The 15,558-nt window shown below is 34.2% G+C and overlaps 1 protein-coding gene across 6 annotated transcripts in view; it reads right to left on the reverse strand.

The window, feature by feature from the left end:
* Sec71 (ADP ribosylation factor guanine nucleotide exchange factor Sec71) overlaps positions 1-10,107 on the reverse strand; it is a 140,624-nt gene extending 130,517 nt beyond the window's left edge. For 3 of the 6 annotated variants that reach the window (XM_081746168.1, XM_081746167.1, XM_081746164.1), the window contains exons 1-2: positions 9,621-10,107; positions 3,523-3,704 (exon numbers count right to left, since the gene is read on the reverse strand). In XM_081746168.1, the coding sequence (XP_081602294.1) occupies positions 3,523-3,704; positions 9,621-9,744 (306 nt within the window). In that variant the 5' untranslated portion in view covers positions 9,745-10,107. The remainder of the gene's footprint in view (positions 1-3,522; positions 3,705-9,620) is intronic. The other 3 variants (XM_081746165.1, XM_081746166.1, XM_081746163.1) reach the window with 1 other exon arrangement.
* Between the last annotated feature and the right edge of the window lie 5,451 nt (positions 10,108-15,558).

Raw genomic sequence — 15,558 nt, forward strand, 5'->3', positions numbered from 1 at the left:
AGTAATTCTGCCTATTGTTGAACTATTGCTACCCTCTGAATTCACCTTTTTCTTATTATGAATTCAAAAAACTACTAAATATTAATGAGTAATTTATTTAGTAGTTCAATGAATTTCTGCTATATTCTGATTCTGCAGTTAATTGTACTGAATGATTTGATCCCATAACTTATCTAACACTCTGCTATCATGATTTAATTCAGGGTTCCTGGTCCTAATAAAATACTCATCACACATCTTCCGAAGTATGTTTACTAAAGACCGGATGTTAGGCAAAATGCCTATTCTTTAATATTGAAGATATGGACAAAAATAACGTTTAAAAGTTTATATGGGGGTCACAGTTTCAATTTAAGCCAATTTTATTTTGCCTATTTTACTTATTTCGTCCCTTACTGCCTAAATAATTGCATTAATGCCTGATTTTGCCTATTCTATGCATTTTCTTCAAAATAAGACCTCATTGGGAAAAATATACCTATAATTTCGTATTTCAAGAAAGGATTCTGCCTCTTCCGAGAAATAAGATTAAGACAAACTAAATTATGGGCAGTTCAAGGTCAAACTTCACCCCGCTACAATAAAAGAACATCGCCGAAATCAATGACACAGTATGATCCATATTTTTCCCTCCCACTTCCTCCTGTTTGCAACAGCGTTGCATTCCACAGATGCACAAAAGAATAAACGTTCTTTAAGTTCTCATTTCAGCATAGTGTTCGTCTTGTGACCGGCCGTGTGGTTTCTAATATCGTGTGTGCGTGGTTTTGTGGGCAAAAGTTGTTCTTAAGATGTCTAAGGAAGCCACATCTTTGAAGAGTGAATTGAATAATTTTGTAAAGACTTTCGGTTGTGATGTGTTTTCAACTGACGGAACCATACTTTATTGTAAATTGTGTGAAAAAATATCACGTTACATAACATTTAGAAACTGCCAAACATAAATCTACTTCAAATGCAAAACAAAAATTAGAAAAACCTTCACTGATTACTACGTACGCTACCACTAGTCGGCAGTCTCAGTTTTCTGCAGATTTGTATAAGGCGTTCTTAGAAACAGATATACCTCTGTGGAAACTACAAAATGACTCCTTGAAGCGTTTCTTGTCGAAGTACACAGGTGAACAGGTACCGAGTGAGTCAACACTGCACAAAAATTACGTAGAGGGTTGTTATTCGGGTTTTATTGAAAGAATTAGGAAAGAAGTTAGTAGGGGAAAATTTTGGGTTTCGATTGACGAAACGACCGATGCCACGGGACGGTTCCTTGTTAATGTTGTAATTGGTACAATGGAACATGATCAACAGCCTAAAATATTTCTTCTAGCATGTGAGGAACTGCCAAAAACAAATAGTACAGCAATTGCTCAGTTGTTCACTTCCTCACTGAATTTACTATGGCCGGATGGTGTAAAACATCAAGATATTCTTCTGTTTATTACGGACGCAGCACCATGCAATGGCATTTAAAGTTCTTTTTCCAGCTATGCTTCATATAACATGTCTTGCACATGCTCTGCATCGAATCGCTGAGGAAATCCGTGATTTATTCCCCAAAGTAGATACTTTAACCTCCAATACCAAGAAAATATTTCTCAAAGCTCCATCTCGAATTCAGCTATTTAAAGAAACCACCCCTAAAGTTGCTTTACCTTTAAACCCAGTAATAACAAGGTGGAGTACTTGGATTTCTGCAGCTCTATATTACGCAACCAACTTTCATACCGTAGAAGAAGTAGTAAGCTGTTTGTCTGAAGAGGATGCCTCATCAATTCGCATAACACACCAGCTGTTGAACAATGATGTGCGAAACGATTTAGCTTTCATTGCTACCCACTATTCAATTTTGACAGGCACGATAACGTTTCTGGAAAAGAGAAATAAAACCTTGATCAACTCCCTGGAACATTTTCAATCTGTAGTGGACAAAATTTGCTGTGTGCCAGGTGCCAAAGGCCAGGTGGTTCGTGAGAAATGTGAGAAAGTTATTGCAGCCAATAAGGACTTTTATGTGTAGTGATAAAGTGTTGTATAGAACATATTTACCAAATATACAAGGAATGCATATCAAGCTTCGTTTTTATGTGTACAGTAAAAGAAGATATTAACAAACAGGTATGTTTCTGTATTCTTTGAACATAATCTATGACTTGAATTTATTTTTCTTAATTGTATTGAGTATTTATTTTCATTGTTTAAATTTATAAGTGCCTATTTGCCTGCCTATTTCACAGGTTTTTAATGCCTAAACATCCGGTCTCTAATGTTTACTTTCTTGTGGAATGTTTTGATAAACCCGACATGATAGATCTTGTTCCTTTGAGTCTCTCAGATGCTCTTTTATCCTTGTTGCTGCATATCTGTTAGTCATAACTACGTACATATGTTTACATCGATACGTCACAGAGTAAATGCCTGAAAGTGTTTGACTTTTTAAACAATAACATTTATAGTCTGTTAAATACTTTTGTAAATCTATACGTGATTTTTGTACTATTCTAACTCTATATTTTTCTCCTACTTTTTTTTATCTATACGGAAGGGGCATATTGGTACGATTATTCACTTACTCATAGTTGGTTCTGTTTTGGGTTCCTTATCTATGTTCTTTTTCTTCTTCTGTTTCTCTTATAGATATTTAATGTCTAAGTTCGCCATTTATTTAAAGTTGATTTTAAGTAGCAATTTTACCTAAATGATGCACCATTTCTATTTTCATTTTATTTTTACTTTCTTCGGATACTAATTTCTATACCAAAAGGAAGGAATTTATCCAAACATTAGTTTAACGTTAAATGAATGAGCTGATTTCTCATTATGTGAAGTAGATAGACCGATTACTCCTAATGTTCTGTTTATGTATTTTGCAGATAGTCTCGGATTTGTTAGTAATTAGTGTAGACGGAAATAATGATGTGGTTCATGCAACAGATAATAATAATAATAATAATAATAATAATAATAATAATAATAATAATAATAATAATAATAATAATAATAATAATAATATTATTATTATTATTATTATTATTATTATTATTATTATTAATGGCTTATTTCTGACGCTCAACAGACTCTGTGGTCTCTTTACTGCTTTCTCTTCATTCAAAATAATACCTCATAACGTTAGAAAAAGGCTATTTCACCACCACTCGTATGCGCTATATCTCACATCTGTGGAATAACTACAGAATTAATGATAAATACTTACATTTATCATAAAGTCAAACTTGGTTTACAGCTTGTAGTTCTCTAACCGTTAAGACACAGAAATTCACATGGCTGGGAGCTATCCAAGGACCTGTCGCACTAAAGATGCGAGCTCTACAACTGAGCCACCGAGCCATCTAACTCTGCTGTCAAGTCAATAGTTTAACCTTCTATAGATGATAATAATAATATGCTGACGCAGCAGGAGACAGTAAAATTTTGAAGGTCTTTCAGCATTGTACGGATTTTCCTATATGTAATATTTTTAACCATATATATATATATATATATATATATATTTAAATAAGTTACCTGCAAACAGTCTAATGCTGTCACCACAATTCTTGCTGCTTTGCTCTGGCACGCCAACTCAAAGGGTAAGAAGTACTTCTCTGCAGTAATAATGTTGGCAGAATCATCCTTGGGTAAGGGAAGTGCGGACGACGAATTAGTGGCAATCTGTCCCCCATCTTTAAGTTCATTTCGTATCTCCTCTAAAAAAATATATGCAAATGAATAAATAAGTTGACACACAAAATGTGCTCTTTAACAATAACAACAACAACAACAACAAAGTCTCAATTCGATATCAAAAAAGGAAAATTATATTCAAGAAGTAAAAAATAAACTGAATCAAGAATCAAATCTGAGCCCGATTCTTGGAGCATTTTCTTTTTTTCGTTTCTTGAATATCAATAAATGTAATTGAATTCGTACCTATGTAGGAGCTGGTGTGAGAAAAAAGGTTGTTTTCTCCTTTTATAATATAACGTAAGAAAAATACAGGGTGTCTGGAAAGTTTGTTTACTGAAATTAAAGAAAAATACAGTGTGTCCGGAAAGTTTTCATGCACTGAAAGTAAAAAAATCTGTAAGTATTTTGTAAAAAGATGTTAAAAATGGACCTGTTTGAACGAACATATTTCAAGCAAAGTTCCTTGAAAATTAGTAGAGAAAATATTCTCAACTATTCACTGACTAAGGTCATCACTAGAAGTTATTAAAAATTAACCTAGATATACTGATGTTACTACTAAATAGAACATGAGGGTGTGTTCCGGTCCCCAACGCCTATTCATGACACTTTGCGAGCGTCGTCTTTTGTGATATACAGTTAGCCTGAGAGCACAGAGTTGTCGAATTGTCGCGTAGTTTCATTATGTTAATTATTTTTTGCTGTTTAATATTTTCTTTGTTCGTGCTATGTAGGGTGCAGTCAACTGAAAATGTTCATTTCAAAATATCCCGACATGAGACAATTACTCCCCTCCCGACAACTGTTTCAAGCAAGAACAATAACAGCATATAAACATACATCAGCGACTCCACAGAACAAATGTACGAACTCGTGAGATAGGTAATACCAATCCATCGGACATTTAACGGAGTTCGCGTTTCCGTGCTGAACAAAATTCCTTGTAAGACGATCACCGGCTGGAATACTTGACAAATCGCATTCGTTATGTAAATTAACTGTTAATAGAGAATATCCTCCAAGAATAGGAGAGAGTTTCTCACACACTGCTGTTCTTCATTCTTCAGTCACATTAACATCATGTTGTGTCCGGGGGGTAAGAAAGCGAAAGTGCTTAGTCAACAATCACTCGCCACCTGGACGACAGTGTGCCCAAGAATCTATCTACGGGTATACACAGCAACGTAATTGTCTCCTGTAACACGGATATTGGGATATTTGAATTTATTTATTTGATGGGACTTACAGTGCTGTTATTGTTATGTGAAGCATTATCACTGATTGTTTCGAAGTGTTTTTGAAGCGTACTCTTATACTTTCCGTTCTTGGGAGATATTCCTGGGCTATGCAATACGACATTAGAAACAATAAGAAGGTAATTCACAAGCAAGAGAGATATAACATTTTCAGTGTTCTCCAGTTTATATATATATAAACGGAAAGCAGAATGTCCTTTTTCCCTTCTGTGTTTTTCTTGTCACTCATTTAACTTGTCTTCAAAGTTTGGCACATTAAATGGAGAACTCCCGTTGTTTGACTATGTCTTAAGTGTGCGTTCGTAAGATGGTTCCATGACTCGTACTGAAATCCTCGATGTATCAGCGGTGAAGCAAAACATTTCTATGATTCGTGTAGAACCCAGTCTTCACGAATCGTTGCGGTTACTACAGTAAATATTATCTCAAAAAGCAATTGCATGATGAAATGAAGTGATACATGGTTTAAAATATTAGCTTTCATCAATCTTCAACGATGTTCTTCAATATATCACCTTGTTTCTCTTAATCATAATGTGTATAATGGGAAAATGTATATTTGTGGTAAATTTCATAGGAAAAGAATTGTAAATTTGAAAATTACAATGTGTAAAACAAAATGTTGCTAATGGACAAGAAAGTTTTATCTTTGTTTTATTGTTCTTATTTACTGCTCTTTTGATATGAAATTTACCACATACATGTCTTTGCTTATTATACACTTACTAACATTATAAGAAATACCGGGTGAATTCGTTATCAAAATATATTCTTACAAAAACATAGTTATAGACATGATACAATAATTTTGGACATCAGTGTATACTGTTATTTATAATTCCCTCCGAGAATTCGAATATTAATATTGAAATAATTATAACAGACACAGCAAACTTACACACATGGAAAATTGCAGTATTTCTCCAAGATTCTTAAACCCTTTGTAAGTGCTCGGTATGCAGTAATTCGACCAACATTAATTCTTTATTCGAGTTCTTTTTTAACGCCCAGCGATTATGCCCTTTAGGCAAAAGAACATAATTTTTAAATTAAATCCGGCAAAAGAACATATTTCGTGACCATCTAGCACAAGTTGTTTCGTGCTTTTGCACAGTTGTATCAATGACGGCATACTATTACCCATAACAAGTAATCTTCCTAAGGTAAATCTGCACCCAATGTACCTTCTCCTTTAAGAAACATTTTCTGAGGCACTAAGGGTGAATTCTGTGAATATGCAATGAACTTAAGTATGAGAACCTCAACGGAACAGCAGCTATTTTATTGCTCTAACTAAACTGTGCATGTGCGGGAACAACATGCCATGTACAAATATAAAATCAGAACGTCAAACTGAGTTGATGTAGGCCTACACATATATTACGTCTAATTTCCATGCAGGGATGAATTCAGGGGGTAGCCCGGGGGGGAATGTCCCCCTGAAGAAAATTCATTCCTCCCAGGAGAAACTTCCAAAATTTCAATCACAAAATGTAGAAATTACTTCACCTAATATTTTTTTTCTTCCCGTGCACGGGCAGACGAAATCCGATCTCTCAATATAGGCCTACATATAAATGACGCAGACCCTTTTCTATATAAATATTGAACATGTAATATCTCAGATAGAATATCAAATAGTCAATAAACCCTGTATTTCTTAACGTTGAAGAAAGGTTTGTACTTTAGTAGGTACTATACTCTCGCCCTATATTATATGTTAGTAGGTAGCACTAGCACAGATTGAGATAGTTAAGGAAAGATAGGGTAGATCTTTCGATCATTGTATATGATCTCTAATGTCAGCAGATTTCAGTTCTTGCATTATTTGAAATAGAGCGCCTAAATCCCATTTCTCGCATCGGAAGTAACAGACGTAAATGTATTTTACGATTGTTAAAGTAAACACAATTTTCTTTAACTAAAAATAAGTCAGTTAAAGGGTGAAATTCAGAGAGCCATTTAGAGGGATCAGGGAGGAACAGTTATCCCTCCGGGGTAAGAGATTTATATAGAATTTATCAATATAATAGTAGTATATAAGTGAAAGATTGCTATTGAAAGTGACGAAGATTCTGCTCAGTGCCGTGGCATGGGGGAGGGGCAAGCGGAGCGACGCCCCCGGCGCCGAAGAAAGGGGCGTAAAATTCGGGAGGGAAAAAGAAAAGTAGGAAAGAAAAAGGAGAGGAATGAAACGCATGTACACATGTGGGCATGTGCACATATATAAAATGAAAGGAAAAAAGTAATAAAAACTGCTCAAAATCAAGGAAAAGCAGGGTTTACTTTTTAAAATTTTCTCCCCTTTCGCGACTGGTCTGTCGACCTCACTCATATGTACGGGGGTGCCGTCGTATACTCTCACGCCAAGCGCTGATTTTCCACGACACGGCACTAATCCTACTGAAGATTTCGTTAACTAAACTATTGATGTGTATACAGTGAAGAAACCAAAGTTAATATGCTTGAATTAGAATCAGAAGTGTGAGAAAGAATGATTACTTTTTGTTAAGATATTCCTATGTATGTTTGTTTTAGGACAAAAAATATTTGAGTTAATTTAAATCTTTTTTTAAAAACTTCTACATTAGTAACAAACAGTAACTACTGAATATAGGGAATAATATACTTCAAGATATATTTGCCAGTCTTTATTTAATGTTTTAGATAAAATTAAAGGATTTTTTAAAATTATAATCTCATATTGAATATTTATCAGCAATTAGTCTCAATATTAGCTAAGATGTGCATGTGAATGGAATTGTTAAATATGCTGCTTTATTGTAAAAATATAGAAAAACAACCCTCCCCCCGAGGAGTTCACATTCCCCCCCGGGTGAAAATGTCTGAATTCAACACTGTTTCCATGCCCATTTGCATACACATTTATAAATATGTGCAAACTTATTAAGTATTCTGATTGTTGGTAGGTCCTGGGACAATTTTTTTTTAAAAAAATATGATTCGGCTGTGGAAAATTTTCTTCCACTTTTTAAACTTATTTGCGATAAAAACGAAATCCGAAAATCCGCACCTACCTGTGCGGTTTAAGAAAGCTGACGCTCAACAGTTGTATAAAATAAGTGATGCGTTATAAGGCTCTAAAACAATAAATATGGCAATTTTACTGAAATGTCTATCAAACCGTAATTCTATCATCATCATAATATGACAGGATGGATTGTCCCGTAGGATTTTCAAATACCAGAAAGCAATACTAGAAATATCTGATAAAATATTCAGCATCCAAACACCGACAACAGAGGGGTCAGTGATCTTGGTTGTTTAGAAAATGCATGAAGGAATACTGCAATGATTGACAACTAATGCTCCCCTATGGTTTGTTTACAGCACCTACAGCTATCTGTCACATGAGGGACAAGGATTCCATAGCAGCAGATGCGTCAGAGATGTGGGTATAAGAGTAACGACAACTGTAAGAAATATACACATGGAACTACGCTAGGTGGTAGCTACAAGCTACTTCTACACCTATTCCGGGTCCCCCTATTCCAGTTTAAGGTCGTAGCTATGCGACCGTACAAAGCGCGTTAACAATCGTGGGTATGAGCAAACAAAGACAAATGCGAAAAAACACATACTACGTGCTCATAAACTAGCTTCGCCGCTATTTATATCTTTCCAGACGATTTAGATAATTAACTTCCTTTGTCAGCGAACACATTTCTTCTTATATATTGAAGATGAACACACGTTTTAACAAAAAATAAAATACATTTAATTCTTTACATCGCATGAGAATTTCCTTATGGCTGACTGGGGAATATACCCCTATTTTGATTAGTAGGTTGGTTCCTTTCTGTACCACAGTTTAATATTTAATTAACATTGTATTGCCGAGCGAGCGTCAGCGAGTGAAGGCGGGTTAGAGCCCCGCAGGGTACGTTGCTTTCTGTCATTATTACAGCTAAATGAGAAAGGGGGCCTGCGTTCTAAAACCTTGCCGGCTAATTGCATAGTTCATGGCGTTTTCTTATTTCTTCACCATTAATTACCTTACAGGCATGTTGTCTGCATAAATTACTCATACAATATTCCGTTCTAATATAATACATTTGGCCCGTATATTTTGCATATTCTCGGGCCCCTATCCTTCCTGTTACTCAATTTAAGATCCACTTAACAATTTCTTCCCAAATGCCTCATTACCTAAGTTATCTTCGGCACCCCCTCCCCCCCTCTCTACATATTTAAACTTCGAATTACAGAATTTATGTACATAAATAAATTTCCATCGGCTGATCACTTCATTGCAGTTACAGCACTGGTACTTTGAGTCAATGTAGTTATACCTTACTTTTGTGGTAGCATTCTCACACCTTGCTAATTAATAGTTCCTTGCACTTAACATTATTCGCTTCAGAAGAGTTTCCGTTTAACACAAAGTAACTATATAAAACATATCGAAACAATATCTCAGGAAACAAATCGTAATAGCAACTCAATAACTAATTGATACAATATCGGTTACAGCATCAACTGCGAATGACCTCTGTCAACACAATGCACGTCACTATTACACTTGACACTGTTTGTATTCCTTTCATACTGTTAAGGGGGATACCTTACAATGATGATATACTTATAGGTTTAGTGGTTATGTAAATATAATACTAATATCACTTTTCAACACACATTTCAGCAAATTTAACAACTCACCTAGTGCCACCTCACAAGCCCTTTTCAGCTGGGAGTGGTGCGATCTTTTAATATCCTTATCGCTCAGAATCTTTTCTAACGCCCTAATGATGAACATCTCTTTGGTTTTAGAGCTCCTTTGCATTGTTATGTAGACATCCAATAAACATAGTATACTCGCGAAGCGAAGCAACACACGAGCAGCTTTTTCCTCTTTAACACCAAAACCAACCGTAAGCCATATTTGCTAGTGTCGTCACGTGATTACTGCAGTATTCAAGAAAGTTTTATGACTGCTACAATGACGATTGTAAATTCCTTTAATTCCTCGTATGTGTATGTAAATATGCGAAGTACTCTTGAAAAGTAAGCATACGAAAAGAAATTAAATATTCTGTATTTACATTAAACAGAAATACGTATTACGCATCGATTCAATCAACTTCATTTTCTTCCTTTCATCGTCTGCAACACTTTCTCATATGTTGTATTTCCCCCCCATTCGTTCACGTTCTAATCTGATCTTCTATTATGTAAGTGTGTCAACCTGATGCAAGTTCACGAAGACTGAAAACAATCAAAGGAAAATCATATAACACGGAAGAACATAGTGTTTTCTACTCTCTATTGAGGAATTTGTTGAACATTTAATTTCTCAAGAACATGAAAAATATTTAAAAACTAAAATTTAACTAACTGTTTATTTGAATTTCTAACAATTTAACATATGTTCCTTTTTCCTATCCGGCTTGACTTATAGACTAATATAGGATTGAAATTTAGCATTTTCTTTTTTCTCTCTACAATGGCGTTCAATGTGAAATGAATATTGTTTAATATAAAATCCGAGCGGGAACCGAACGAATGACTACGCAGTTAGAAAGCACGTACCGGTATATTGTCCACCCAGCTATTCGTATCACTACAGAAGTCTTTGGGTTTAAAAATAATAAGAATAAGAGTATTGTGTCTATTTGTTTATAGACAGTCTTAAGCCTTAAAAAAAGAAAAGAAAGAAAGAAAAAGAAAAATTGATCTAATTGGAACAGTACGAGCTGATATGGCACACCGGTAGAATTAAAGTACGATACCAAAAATCATGCCCTGTGCGAAAAATAAGCTTTACTATAGTGATAGAATTTAGTGCCGCGCCGTGAAAAATCAGCGCCCGGGGCGAGAGTATACGACGGCGCCCCGTACATTTGAGCGAGGTCGACAGACTAGCCGCAAAGTGCCACCATGGTTGGTACGAAATGGTAAGAAAATTTTCAAAAATAAAACCTGTTTTTCCTTGAATTTGAGCACTTTTTATTACTTTTCTTTCCATTTTATATAGGCCTATGTGCACATGCATTTTCCTAACATGAGTAACATTATAGGACAACTTTCTAAAACAGGAAGAGGGTTTAACCCCTTACCGCATGCCGTGCCACATGGCACATCCCCTTTTTTCACTTTAGCTTTTGCGTAATTTACCAAAGGCGCCAAATGACTGTTTCGTCTGCTGTGTGAGATATTGACGTGTATGAATAAGAGATTTTGATGTCATCTGGCAGGCGTCTCTGACAAGTTAAAATTGGGGGGGAAGGGCGACTAGAATGCTACTAGACTCCAACTGAATTTACCTTAAAATTATGAGTAAAATGGTAATTTACAAAATCTTGACTCTCTGAAAGAAGTCTTACAATGACACTCTTGATTTACATTTCGAATATTTTTTTTCCTTCTTCTCCTGTATTCTCAATGAAGTAGTGTATATTGTCTGCCTTTTCGTCCTTAATTTCACTATATATTTTTGAACTTGTCCCTTAATATAACAATTCGTTTGCTATCACCATTTATTTCATTTTCCGTTTTAATATATAAGATATCAAATTTACTCTTGCTATCACGGGTTCCTCAATGTATTCTTTCCATTTTTCACAAGCTGCAATTCTCTTGTTAAAAGTTCATTTCTAATTTTAGTTTATAGCTACATTGTCATAGTAGTTTTCCCTTGCTACCTTCTATTTCCATGAAATTTACCTTCATATACATTATTAAAATTTCTCTATCCTTTTTAATTTCTCTTGACACCTTTACTTCTATTGTATATTTCTCTGTACATTTTTAATTCGCAGATCAACTTTCTATACATTTTTTCCCTTCTCTGGTTTTCTCTCATCATGAAGTCCAATTCTTGCTGGTTACGTAATGACAAAAGTGAATGACTAGAGCCGAGACTACTTTGACTAACCAAGAAATGTATTTTTTAAATACACACATATATATAGCCTATATTTATTTGAAAGTGGTTAACATTTCAATCACACCAAACTAACATTTAAAAACACATATAAATTCATTTGTTCTACCTCTCTGTACTTCTTCCATATACACCAGCATTGGTCAATTTCATCTTCTCAACAAAAATTTGGGGGGACGCCCCCCCACCAGAGACGCTCGTGTCATCTGGCATGTTCTTTGTGAGTTGTATTTGGCGGGGAAACGTTGACATGTGGGTTTTTGTGAAGTAGTGAGTTTTTATTTGATTTTTTTTGGGAGGGGGGGCGAAACATTGAGCACACTTTTCCAAACAAAAAAGTATTACATTCAAGATAAGTACTTTGAGATGTATTTCCAACACACAATCTTCATTTTGTATGTTCGTATTGCAGAAATGTAAAAAAAAAAAAAAAAAAAAAAAAAACTATATGTCACACCATGCGTTTGCATATACTTTTATGTTCTTGAAGTGCGGAAGTAACAACTTCTATAGTCGTCCTGCAATTCTGTTACAGCAATATTGATCCAGGGCTTTTTTTTATGATGGACGTTCATCAGTAGCTGTTAGAGAACTTTCAAATGGTGAAGACAGTGAATTATCACATTTATTCGAAGATGAATCAGCACTAGATCCAAGAAATACCAATATTTTGTTATCGGACTTCGATGAAGATTCTGTTGCTCCTTCCCCTGAGAGGATCGTCATACCCAATTCTGATGATACAAAAATTCAGACGTTGATGATGTCCCTCTGTCTCAGGATAGGAGGTCTACGTCGTTGAGCAATTTGAAAACCATTAAGCGGAGACCTAGAAACATGGAAAAGTCTCAAGAAGATGTAAAATTTCAAGGACCTCAGGACTTACCTCGCATAGGCGGAACTAGAGGGGGGCTAGGGAGGGCCGGCACTCCTCAGAATTTTTCTACTGAACGAAAGTAATGTTATTAATTTACCTTAATTCACGCATTTACGCATATACTCGTCCGCCCATCAACTTTTTTAAAATGTGATCTGGTGCCTGGATGTAATAAAAGACCTGGTCCAATGTGATAGTGGGCACTATAGCGACCTCCCGACTTGCGCTGTATACGATTTTTTTTTTTTTGATATCTTCATTAATGTAATTTTTTTTATTGTTTCAAGTAATTAACTTATAGACGTAGTAATTTTTTCTTGTTTATATATGTATGATAAATCAGTCTTATTGTTATTATTTTATTTATAGTATAGTATTGTTTGAATAGTTAAGATTCTCAGAGCAAATTATTAAGGTACACTAAAAACAGGAAAAGGAAAAAAACAGAAAGGAAAGAAAGAAGAAGCCGAATTTTTCAACTGCTAAACTCAAGCGATTGTTACCCTTTCAAAAGTTTATATTCAATATCGTTTGTCGCTTTTCCTTCTTCTTCTTCTTCTTCTTCTTCTTCTTCTTATTATTATTATTATTATTATTATTATTATTATTATTATTATTATTATTATTATTATTATTATTATTATTATTATTATTATTATTATTATTATTATTATCCACCCTAATATGAGTCCTTAAAGACAAAGTGATTGTTTTCCCCTTCGTTACATCTACTATATATTTGTACAATAGATTGTTACATTAACACAGCGAATGTAGAAGTATTAAGACGAACAAAGAATTATCGTAATCTTTATGGAACCTTTGCAGATTTTCGCAACATGCAAAGTAAGTATGTACTGAAGTTTGTGCTTACATTCTTACGGTATAAACTATAACCAGGCGCGCACCCAGAATTTTTTGTGCAGGGTGTCGAAAGTTGGAAGGGGTACAATATTGCAAGACAAAGACATGACGTTATTCTGCACCCGAGTAAACGATAAAAATTTCCAAGTAGCGGAAGTTGTGCATCCCAGGAACACTTTTTAATTTTGCTTTGGAAAAGGGACTATGTTTGTGCTATGCTAAAGAAAAAAAATATGTTGTTGATAACCTGATAACTAGGGGCCGGATTTTAAGGTGCAAAAATGTGGTAGGAGAAAGGGAATAAAAGGTGCTGAGAAATCATTCAAAAAGGTGCAAAAAAGGTGCTAATAGGATATCTTTATTAAGTGCTATAGTATACAGTTACGTGAAAATTCTTTATTCATTACAACAGCAAATATTGTTAAAAACTTGGCTTTAAACATTTGACATAAATTGCAAAATTATTTTATTTAATCTCAAACCTGTACAACATTCAACATTCTTGTAATAAAATTGTGGTTAAAACCAACTGGGTGTTTAAAAAACATTAATTTAGCAATATTGTGGCTTAAGAAACCGTTACATACTACTGGGTTTTCGGAAACTGGTTATAATTGATTATGAACAACATTTCTATGGTTTCGAATGTTAATTTCTATCGCTTGGAGTTCAGGAGATCCTTAAACATTGCTCGACATCAATGGAAACCAGTGGTGTATATCTTGTAAGCACATGGACAGGAAGTTCAGTTGACGTTGCAAAGGTTTCTAAGTCCGGATTGTTTCGCAAATTCAGTTTAAATTTGTCCCTAGCTAATCCGCCAAGATTGTGTGTAAATTTATGGAATATTATGTGTAAACTAGATTGAAAATAAAACATATTGTTCTGTCCAAATTTTAAAGAAATAGAAAAAAGGACAATAATGGTGCTAAAGGCTGGACAATAAAGGTACTAAAGGCCAAAAGAAGTAAAAAAAGAAAAAAAGAAAATTGTATTAATTTAGCAAAAAGATGCAATATTCACGAAAAAGATGCAACAAAGTGCGTTCATTTCAGTTCGTTTTATGTCTGGAAATACATATTTTGAACTTCGGTTGTTTAACAACTACATTTTTAGAAAAGGTGCTGAACCTTAAAATCCGCTCTTTACTGATAACTTAGCTTCATATTGTAAAAGTTACATGAGTATTGCAGCAATAACAAGACCTAGAACGGGAATTTTTGCATTGTCAAATAACTTTCTAAATACAAGGAATATAATGTTTTATAAAACAAATAATATTGCAGTTTTATTACATTGTTTCCTCAAATAGCATGTAATGAGTATTTAACTAGGCATATTGCTTTTTTTTTAAATACAAATTCATAAGTTTATTCGGGCTACATCAAATAGCTATCACCATATGCAAAGTATTGTCCCTTGGTACTCTATAATAATAATAACAATAATTTTATTGTTGTTAAACTATACATAGCAATAGATAACGTCAAAAAGTGATAGAATATTGATACGTAAGTATAAATAAATAATGATCTATAACTAAATTAATGATGAAATGACATTACAAAATAAACTACAATAACAATATGCATTTTAAATACAAGCTCAACACGAGATTACAAAACACGTTACACTTCTATTGAACAATTAAAATACTCCTGTAAAGAATAAAAGGGCGTTGCAACTAACCAATTGTATAACTTACTTTTAAATCTATCTATATGTTCATCTTTTAGTGATGCAGGCAACTTGTTATACAGTTTTATCCCAATTGTCTCATAACTATTTAATGATTTGGACAGTCGTTGATATGCGACATTTATGAATTTACCGCTTCTAGTATTATACGAATGGATGTCTTGACTGAGTTGTAAATTTTGGTGTTTAGTTTTTATATAGAGGAGTACTGTGTAAATGTATAGATTGATTATTGTCATAATTTTAAGATTGATAAACAAAGGTCAGCAGTGAGC

This window comes from Thermobia domestica, chromosome 18, assembly GCF_964235325.1.
Source record: "Thermobia domestica chromosome 18, izTheDome1.hap1.1, whole genome shotgun sequence".
NCBI lineage: Eukaryota > Metazoa > Arthropoda > Insecta > Zygentoma > Lepismatidae > Thermobia > Thermobia domestica.